General features: G+C 43.3%; 1 protein-coding gene across 2 annotated transcripts; it reads right to left on the bottom strand.

Moving 5' to 3' along the window:
- Positions 1–825: 825 nt before the first annotated feature.
- Positions 826–6,246, bottom strand: NR0B1 (nuclear receptor subfamily 0, group B, member 1). Of its 2 annotated transcripts, none has more exons than XM_011970688.1 (2): positions 4,849–6,246; positions 826–1,181 (listed from the first exon to the last, which is right to left on the bottom strand). In XM_011970688.1, the coding sequence occupies exons 1-2, from the start codon at positions 6,014–6,016 to the stop codon at positions 937–939; spliced, it is 1,413 nt and encodes a 470-aa protein (XP_011826078.1). In that variant the 5' UTR covers positions 6,017–6,246; the 3' UTR covers positions 826–936. The 2 variants fall into 2 exon arrangements, with proteins under 2 accessions (XP_011826078.1, XP_011826079.1); XM_011970689.1 differs by lacking the exon at positions 826–1,181 and adding an exon at positions 2,038–2,219 and having other exon boundaries at positions 4,849–6,025.
- Between the last annotated feature and the right edge of the window lie 4,326 nt (positions 6,247–10,572).

A 10,572-nucleotide genomic window follows, 5' to 3' on the forward strand; every position in this document is an offset into this window, starting at 1 on the left:
CTAGATATACTCATTAATAACAGGCAATTTATTGCCCATAAACAAATAGACATATAGTAGCCTAAATTTTATCTGGAGACAAAGAAAAACCAGTTCTATGGAAGATAATTAAAGGGGCAGCAGGAGTCAACAATAAAGTTGCTTTATGATTTCATGCCATGCTTGTTCAATATACCAGTTACAAACATAATGTATCTAAAAGATGAAGCATAATTAGTGGTTTCATAATGATGTTGAGCTTTCTGGAACTATAACCCCTCGTTATAGAATGTATGTTCCTTGTGAAACTTTAAATCCATAACTGTGCACAAAAAAGATACCCCAAAAAGCTGAAAATCTCTTTCACTTCCACGTGTCTTTATAATTACAGATTGCTTCTTGACTCCAGCTGGATGCAAACGCAGTCTTCCATACAGCTGATGGAAGTGGAACTGAAGATAGAGCAAAGTGACCTGCCACTGATACTGGCACATAATTACATTCAATGTCATGATGTTACTTCCAAAGATACTTTTTGCTTATGTTGGCTAGTTTTAATAGTTTTTGAAGCCTTACTTAAACCCTGCTGAAACCTTTTTCAATCAAGTTAATGGTTAAGACCTTAAAATTTATTATAACAATATGTACAAATTTGATTTGAGTAGGTTCCCTGAAATTGCTACACTTGTGAAAACAGCTTATTATAGTAGTACCCTGCTATTTTTAAAAAGATGTACAGAGATATGTTACCTGTTGGGAAATGTCTTCTTTAACTATGTAACAGAGAAATTTATAACTGTCTGGAATAAAAGTATTTCTTTAATTGAATACAAAATACTCTGCATGTAAAAATAATAAGAAAGTTTATTTTAAAATATTTTACACTCTTTTGCCCACAGCTCTTTATTCTTCCCTCATGGTGAACTGCACTACTGCATTTGTGTGGCCCACAGGCCTTTACAACTTTGTACAAAGCATTTCCAGCATCATATCATCCATGCTGACTGTGCCAATGATGGGCCTGAAGAACAGTTCAGCAATGACATTGGCATTGATGAATCTCAGCAGGAAAAGGGTACTATTCAGTTCGATGAATCTGTCATGGGGCCCTTGGTGCGTCATCCTGGCGTGTTCACTGAGTATCTGCTGAGTTCCCCACTGGAGTCCCTGAATGTACTTCACGCACTGCAGGCCCGGCACGTCTGGAGGGAGAAAAATCTCTTTGTTATAAAACAGCTCACCACAGAGTCCTTAGATAGCTTTTTAAAAATGCCCATTTCTGTTTCGTCCCAATTAAAAAAGACCCCAAGCTTCCCGGTTAAAAGGGTAAAATGCCAAACCAGTCTAAGTTTTCAGAAGCAACATGTCCAAGAATGAGACATCGTGTGATCACTCTTACTTAATATTCACTATGTTTGTATGCACACGTTTGCAAATACACTGGCCATGAGCCAACAAATGCACACAATTTAATATGACAGTAGAATAGAGTTTAATGAATCATCACTCCAGTTCACTTTCTATGCAAATATGAAGAAGTTCATGATATTTCAAGAGGTGGGCACTTTACCAATGAGAAACAAGCCATGAGAAACAAGAAGCGTTGCCAGATGACAAATGCTTTTACCATTCTTCTTTGAACTTCCCACCATTATACTGATCGTTCAGCCAATGGTGGTAAACTTCACAGCCACAAACTTTGACACACAGTTTCATTTTACCTCTTTGGCTGCAGGCCAATATTAGTCTAGAGGCCCCGAATAATTTGAAAGCTAACAATAGCCACTTAGCTCATTGTACCATGATTTCTGTATCGGGGAAGGTTTTGAAAAAAATAAAAGAATGATTCTTATGAATATTCGAAAAGGCTCTTTTCAAAAATATCAGAGTAAGAAGTTTTTGAACATTCTTATAGTCATTAAAAGTTTAAAAAGTAAACATGAAAACATCACGAATTGCACCATGATTCAAAAATAACTTTTGTAATAGAAAACACATGACCTTTTGCAGTATAGTGTGATACCTAAGTAAAAGTGAATGAAATACAATGCAGGAAAGTTTAAGAGCATGTAAGTTTTTATAAGGAAAGTAATAAGAGGAGGCTGCTTTTGAAGGTCCTTTGATCTTCCATGATAATAATATCATTGCAAAGTTCTTTAACTTGTATTCAAGTAATTAGCAGTTGACCACTTGGTTTAAATGATGCTAATGATGATTGTAATCATTTTCCTTCCCTTTTCCTAAAAAATTCAATGGAAAAGTATTTTAAAAGCACCATGCCAATCATCACAGAGCAGCAGAACCGGTGTTCTTAAAAAGATATATTAATGGTAATAGGCGAGAGGCACTCCTATTACAGGCAAATATCAAATCTCATAAATAAAATAAGAACAAAATTAAAGCAAGAATTTTAATCCATATTCCAATTCTGATTACCCTAGTTCACACATTATCATCCCCTACTACCTGCCACTTGAGATCCAGGCTTAAGATCCAATTTCGTTTTGTTTGAATTCCGTCAACGAAAGTAGGAAGAGGCTTGCATGAAACACCACCAGAAATCTGAAGCTTCTCTAGGTCTAGATTCATGACTTGTGGAAACTTCATCTTGTGAATGCCACATTACTTCTCTCTGTGTTCACAATATACCCCTTTACCTTCTCCCCACCCAAGTGGTTCCCCCCAACACAGACACACACAAACTGGCCTTCAAAATAAGGTCAGGGCAGAGAAAACGCAAATGGACTCCGCCGTTTTATATCTCCTTAAGTTTGAACCTCTCTCTCTATATATATATTATATATATATATTTAAATTTATTATATGGGATATACAAAAGACAAACAGCAAAGAGAGGCCACAGTCTCAATAGGCGTTACCTTTCTCCCCAATATAGGTACATTTGAGTTTCAAACACACTCAGCTTAGCTGGTTAAACTCATACTGAGAAAGGATTAGGAAAAGTCAATCAAGAACAAGGAAGAAGTGTGCGTGTGTGTGTGTGTATTTGGTGGGATAATAATTCGTTCAAACCTCACGTTTCATGACATAGAGACCTCAGCTCACCCCAGTGTCTATTATATGTTACCTTTTTGCTTATACCATTGTTTTCCAGACTTGCCTGTGCATAAGAAGTACCTGTGTGTGTGTAGTTGGGGGTGGGAGGGAGTAGATAAAAGTCTTTCTAGGCTCCTGCCTTATAGATTCTGATTCAGTAGCTCTAGCCCAGTGTCTGCAAATCTGCATTCATAATAAGGGTCACAGATGATTCTCAAGATAATTTGGAAAACAGTCTTCTTATTCCTTCAGCTAGTATTATTAATCATCCACTACGTTCCTTGTCCTGTTGGGATATAAAGGTGAAAGGGGCTCACCTTCCAGAAATTTACATTCCATTAGTTTCAGTATCAATAGTTTCCCTCTTTCCCTTGACCCTGTTTTATATACTTTTAACATACACACACACACACAGACACACACACACACACACGCGCACACTTCTTCCTTGTTCTTGATTGACTTTTCCTAATCCTTTCTCAGTATGAGTTTAACCAGCTAAGCTGAGTGTGTTTGAAACTCAAATGTACCTATATTGGGGAGAAAGGTAACGCCTATTGAGACTGTGGCCTCTCTTTGCTGTTTGTCTTTTGTATATCCCATATAATAAATTTAAATATATTAAATATATATATTAAATATATTAATACATATTACGCACTCTCAAAAATGCCAGGCAGGGGGCCAGGACATAATCAGAGATTCCAGCACCAGGGAAAAAAGATACAAAAGGAGCATTATGGAAACTATCCCAACTCAGGTTGTCTGGAAAATTTTTTTCCACTTCAATCATTTCAAAAGGACGCTGGTTGAAGATGATTCTAGTAGGGGAGAAACACCCAAGACAAGGTGCCTGGCTGTCCAGGGAGATGTTCCCCCAGTGATTTGGTTGCACCCTGTGGGACAGTGTGTCCTGCACCCAACAGACAACCTGAAAGTTTGGTGCAGCCGACATCCCACAGGGCCCAGAAGATAGGACCCTCAGGTGCCACAACACACCAGCCATTTACTTTGGAGTAAGGTCACTTGGGACCTTGGGACACATCCACCTACACAGTAAAATGCGGTGGGGGAAGGTTACAGAGCAAAGGGGGTTGATTAGGAGGTCTCTAAAGTCTCTTTGAATTCTAAAATACAGTGTTCCTGCTCTCAGTCCCTAAAGTGACTTTTTTTTTTTTTCTTATCCCTTTGCCGACCTGATATTCTTCACAGAGATTTGGAGGAAGGGATAGTCCAGATGCTTAGGACCATACAAATAACCATTCAGAGGCAGGCCCATGAAACACTACATCCAGTGTACTGTCTGACAGTGTCCCTAGGGAATAGTCTCTCTATGGGACCCTTTAACAAATGTTTCCTTTTTTGCTAGCCTTAATAGATCTCCTCCCCCCAAAAAAGGTTCTAGTACATTTCAGAATGGAGTTTCAGAAATCGATGTCGCAGAATCTTCAGTGAGCAAAAACTTTTTTTAGAAAAAGATATGCTCTGGACTTCAAAGAAAGCTAAAGAAAGAATAACCATTTCCCATGAAGGCACAAACTTTTCTGTAGTAAGAAACGTGTAAAGAGCTAAGTACAAACCTAAACAAACAACTCCCCCCCTCTTGGCTGAGTTTCTGACAGCAGCCCACCCAGGAGAAGTGGTTCCTGGAGCCCCCCACCCCAACTCTGCTGAGTTAGTCATGATTTCTTCACCTTTGTCCCGACACTCTCCTGATCACTGAAAACTCCTTACTGCCCGCGCCCCTAGATAGGCACTGCCTGATGCTTTTGTGAGCTGAGAAAAGCCGGCGCCCAAGGCCAGTACCCTTACCCGGGTTAAAGAGCACGGTCCCCTTGAGGTAGGCGTACTCCTTGGTACTGATGTTCAGACTCCAGCACTTGGAAAGAAAGCACTTGATGGCTTGGACCTGGGAGGCGGAGGGCACCTTCCTGGCCTCCGCCGGCGGTGCCAAATGGGGCTGCAGCGTGGACACGGGCAGTGGCTCGTCGCCCCCGGTCTCCCGCCGCCTGGTGGTGAGGATCTTCTGCAGCATGCTGGGCTCTGAGACTTCTACAGTCTCGAACTGCAAGCGGTCCTGGGCCAGCTCAAGCATGAGCAGGGACGCCCAGCAGTTGCGCACCAGCACCAGCTGCTGGTCCAGGGGCAGCACCTGGAAGCAGGGCAAGTACTTGACGAAGCGCAGCGTCTTCAACAGGCCAGCTGAGGCTGCCTCGCAGACCACCTGTGGACTCTTGAGCGCCACTGGCCGCAGCGCACCAGAGGAGGTGTCCCACCAGGGGGCCCTCGGCCGCTCCTCCGGAGCCGCCTGCACTTGATTTGTGCTCGTGGGCATGCAGTAGAGGGTGCTGCCCTGCTGCGGGTGGTCTTCACCGCAAAAGCAGCAGCGGTACAGAAGCCCCATGGCCCGCCCGCCTGGTAGCGCCTCTCTACCCCCTGGCCTCTGCGCGAAGTAGGAGCGGTCCCACCACGCGCCCACTGGCCGTGCCTCGGGCGCTGCCGGAGCCACGTGCGTTTGCTTTGCGCTAGTGAGCAAGCTGTAGAGGATGCTGCCCTGCCGCGGGTGGTCTTCACCACAAAAGCAGCAGCGGTACAGGAGTGCCACGGGCCGCCCACCCGGAAGCCCCGCTCTGCCCACCCCGGGATCAGAGCCGCACGAACAGCCCCAGCACGGACCCAGCGTCGCCTCGGGCGCCTTCGGTGCCGCGTACGTTTGCTTTGCGCTCGTGAGCATGCTGTAGAGGATGCTGCCCTGCCGTGGGTGGTCTTTACCGCAAAAGCAGCAGCGGTACAGGAGCGACACGTTCCGCCCGCCCAGCAGCCCCTCTCTGCCCACCCCGGGCTCATCGCCGCACGAACAGCCCCAGCACTGATCCACCAGCCGCGTCTCTGGAGCCTCAGGAGCCGCGCGCGTTTGCTTCGCGCTCATAAGCATGTTGTAGAGGATGCTGCCCTGCCACTGGTGGTTCTCGCCCGCCATGGCCCGCGGCTCCCGCAGCCCGGTTCTGCCCAGTGGCTGCCTCCTGGGACCTATTTATACCTAGCGCGCACGCAGGCGCGTCGGCCGCCTCGGTCTGGGCAAGGGCGCGGAGGCGGGCAGGAGGGGCGCGGTGCTGCGCTCCGGTGTATTCGCCCATGACCTCGGTGGTTCGAAGGGGCGGGTGTTCTTTAAAAGCTGAAAATGGAAGAGGAACAGCAGCGTGGGAGCTCCTGGACACTTCCCTCCTTCCTCTCATTACCCCTTTCCCTGTCTCTCAGGAAGACCGGAGGAGAGCGAGCGCCTGGATGCTGTTGCAACTCTTTCCATTGAACCCTCGCATCTAATTTGTTCCCTTTATTGGGAGGGTAGGGGAAAAGAGGAAACATCTACTATGCTCTTTGTAAACTTTCATTAAATTTTCAGTTTGTGAGACTCATATTTGTATATGGATAGGGAGGTCTCATTTTCTGAGACCTTGAAAAATACAGAACATAGACAAACATCATATGGGAACTCGGTGGAAATGCCCAATGTCAGGCTCCAACCAGACTTTCTAACTCTGAATCTGCATTTTAACGGTGTCCCCAGGGATTCACGTGCACCTTGACGTTTGAAAAGCGCTGGTCTAAATATGCTAGCATAAGCGCTCAGTTTAATTCCATCAGTATTTATAAGCGCCCACTATGTCCTGGATGCTGTGTTACGAGAGCTGGGGGCAGCGAGCAGGATGTAAAAGTGCCTAAAACTTAGGAATATAATAATCACGAGGGGATAATATTGTTACAGTGAGAATCGTTTTCATTTTAGTATATGTTTTTTTTTCTTTTAACTTTTAGGTTCAGGAGTATATGTGAGGGTTGTTATATAAGTCACTTGCTTGTCGTGGGGGTTTGGTGTGCAGATTATTTCGTCACCCAGGTAATACAGTATCCAATAGGTATTTTTTCTCATTCTCTCCCTCTTCCCACCCTCCACCTTCAAGTAGGTTCCAGTGTCTGTTGTTCCCCTCCTAGTGTCCATGTGATCTCTTTATTTAGCTCCCACTTACAAGTGAGAACATGTGATAATTTGGTTTTCTGTTTCCGCGTTATTTCGCTAAGGATAATGGCCGCCAGCTCTCATTCTTTTTCATGGCTGCAGCGAGAAATTTTGATCCTTGTAAAAGTATTCCATTGGTAAGTGTGTAATTAGCATTTCTTTCCCCACCCTGCCTAAGTGAATCATGATAAATACAAGTATCAGGAAGCCTGGATCCATTGGTCTTCACTTGCCACACAGCTGTGAAGACGTGGGGCAGGGAAGGGTATTGGTATATACCAGCTGGTGTAGAATCATTTTTACTTTTTCCCTCCCTCCCATCCTCCCTCTTTCTGTTTTTCCTTCCTTCCTTCCTTCCTTCCTTCCTTCCTTCCTTCCTTCCTTCCTTCCTTCCTTCCTTCCTTCCTTCCTTTCTTCCTTCCTCCTTCCCTCTCTCACTCCTTCTCTCTCTCTCTCTTTCTTTCTCTTTTTCTTCTTCTCCAGGACCTGGAATTCTCAGCATAAGAGGAAAACCTAGGAGACCCCCATTTTGCTTGCAGGGTGAAATTTTATTCTGCCTGCGAGAGGCCCTAAATAACACAGTGGTTAAATCCCTGTAACTAGCACTAGATCGCCTCAGTTTTAATCCTCGCCCTGCCACTTTGTAGCATCGTAACCTTGGGCAATGTATTAGTTTCCTTGTTGCTGCTTTGCTTACCACAAATGTAGTGGCTTAAGTCAACACAAACAACACAGATTTTTTATGTTATAATTCTGGAAGCCAGAAGTCTGAAATCAGTTTCACTGAGCTAAAATCAGGGTGACATTTCTTCTGGAAGCTGTAGGAAAGAATCTATTTCCTTGCTTATTCTAGCTTCTTGAAGCTGCCTAAGCTCCTTAACATCTGATCACTTAACTCTGGCCTCTGCTTCCATCCCCTTCTCTGATTCTTATAAGAATCTTTGTGATTATAATGGACCCACTCAGATAATCCAAGATAGTATCTCTATCCAAAAATTCTTAACTTGATCACATATGCAAAGGCCTTTTCATTCCATAAGTTAACAAATGCACAGGTTCTAAGGGTTAGGGCGTGGACATCTTTGGACATTATTGAGCCTATTACAGGAAAGTTACTTAAGCTGTTTGTGCCTCAGTTTCTTCATTTGTCAAACATGCACAACAGTGTCTGTGAGGTAATTTTTAGACATGGGTTAATTTGTGTAAAGTGTTTATAATAATGTTTGTTACATGGTAAGTGGTGGATGTATCAACCATTTTAGGACAACGTGGAATAACTTCAGGGTTAGGAGGTGTTCCTGTACGAGCACTGCCACAGTTCTGTCTCTCCTAGGGAAGCCACACACACATAGTTTCCACCCAGAAGATTTTATCCACTTTTTTTGTATGTCCACATTTCTTGGCCCAGACTCTAAACACTGGATGGGTCACCTGGTTCACGCAATATTATGTATTGGCAATGTTGTTTCATGGGCTATTTCACTATTTGTCATTTCCAGTATTCAAGCTACTGTTTGGGGTATCGTCATTACTGCTTCAGCAGTATTGTGGCAGTCTTCACTCGTCATACAGCCTCAACCCTCAAGTGCCACACAGGTACTGAGATCAGTGGCTTAATGAACCCACCAACCAGACTAGCTGAAAAACCCAGCTGACCTTAGTCCCTTCCTTATGTTGCCAGAGCTAGTCACGATTTCATTTTCTTCCCAATACCTGATGTGATGTATTTAGTTGTTCGATGCTTACTGATTGTGTCTCCTCCACTAATATAAAAGTCCTCTGAGGGCAAGGAATCTGTCACTCTGTATGGTATCCCAGTAATTAGAATGATTTCTGACACATAGTAGGTGCTCAAAAAATGTATTTGTTGGCAAACTGTACCTTGAGAGAGAGAGAAGGCTATGGCTCCCACTGTCAACGTGCAGGCCAAGCACTCCTACCCAGCTATCGCTGCACTGACCCTGGAAGGAGAACAATGTAGTAGGCCTTGTTAGACTCAGCATTTTCTGGAGGCCTGTTTTGCTACTCAGAGTGCTACAAGGACTGTGGTAAAGTAACAGGAAAAGTGGGTTAACAGTCAAAAGACCTGGCCTTGAATTTGGGTTCTTCCACTCTAACAGAATAACATTAAACAAGTCATTTAACTTCACCCTTCTCATTTCTGAAGTGGGGACAAAATTCTATGAACCAATATTAATATGTACACTCTGTTCTAAGTCTGTAAGAGAGTTATTTTGCTTTCTTAACATGGCTGTTTTCAGAAATGTTTGCTGACTCTTCCATTACACTGGGATATAAATAAACAAGTTTACACTCATTTACTTTCTAATGATTTAACTTTGAGCAAAGTATTTAACATTATCTTAGCCTTTTCATCTAGGAAATAAGCAGTACTATAAACTAGCTTTAATACATGCACCTTGGTCCTGTATCTTTCTAAATTTGTTTCATCTCATCAACTAGATTGTTTTTTTTAATTCTAGAAACTTAAATCCATTTTCTGTGAGCAATCATTCCCACCTCACATATATCTGATGCCTTTGAATTTTAGGCATTGTCTGAGGTTGAAACTTAAGTGCAGTGCTGAGAACCATGAATTTGTAATATATTAGAAATTATAGTTTCTCTTCTTTCTCATGGGCTGAGTCTTCGGATTTTCTTACTCGTGTTTTCCTTCAAGTTGCGATCTTCTATTTGCCACTCTGAAGGACCTTCTAGGTTCTCTGGATTGACTTTTTCTAAGAAGAGATTGCCTGCTTGTCCTTCACAAGTATTCATCCTTGAAAACGTCACGAGAAAACTGACTTCATCTTTCCACTTTCCATTTGTTTCCCCTGAACAAATAGCTCCTGAAAAACAAAATCGTCCAAACACACCAGAGCAGAGATTTGCACAGATTAATGCCAGCCTGCTGGTTGCTACAGGATTAGTAAAGACATAACCTTCTAAGGCAGGCACAACCTTTTTCATTTGATTTGTTCCGTGTCCTCAGACCACTGTGACACCTAGACAAAAGGACACTTATCAACTGCACCTGTCATGTGCTGAGTTTGTCCACAACTGCAATTTGGATATTTACACTGACTCATTGTGCGATGACCTTGGCCAGTTGGACACCTGTTCTGCGGAATCCATTATCTGCTCCAACTCAGGGTGGGAGTAAAGCTGCTCTGCCTGCCTAAATGCAACCTTCAACTTCAAAGTAATGCAGTTTTTACTAAACGGTGTAGGAGTGAAGTACAGGTGGGGATAAAGCTGGGTAAAATTGTAAAATTGACCTTTTCAAGCTGCTCTTGACCTGGGAAGCCATGGCGATCTGAAACACGATATGAATTTTTAACCTGGGCTTAAAAAAGCTACAATGCCTTCTAATTCAGTTCCTTCAGTAACAAGTGACAGGGAGTAACAATAGTGTTTTCCTTGTTTTTCAAAGTAAATATCAGGTAAACGCTATTGTAGATAAATACTAGCTGATAAAACCAAGTGATCACCTTTTACCTTTCCCTTTCTAAGACCCA

Source organism: Mandrillus leucophaeus, unplaced genomic scaffold (genome assembly GCF_000951045.1).
Source record: "Mandrillus leucophaeus isolate KB7577 unplaced genomic scaffold, Mleu.le_1.0 Scaffold964, whole genome shotgun sequence".
Classification (NCBI taxonomy): Eukaryota; Metazoa; Chordata; class Mammalia; order Primates; family Cercopithecidae; genus Mandrillus; species Mandrillus leucophaeus.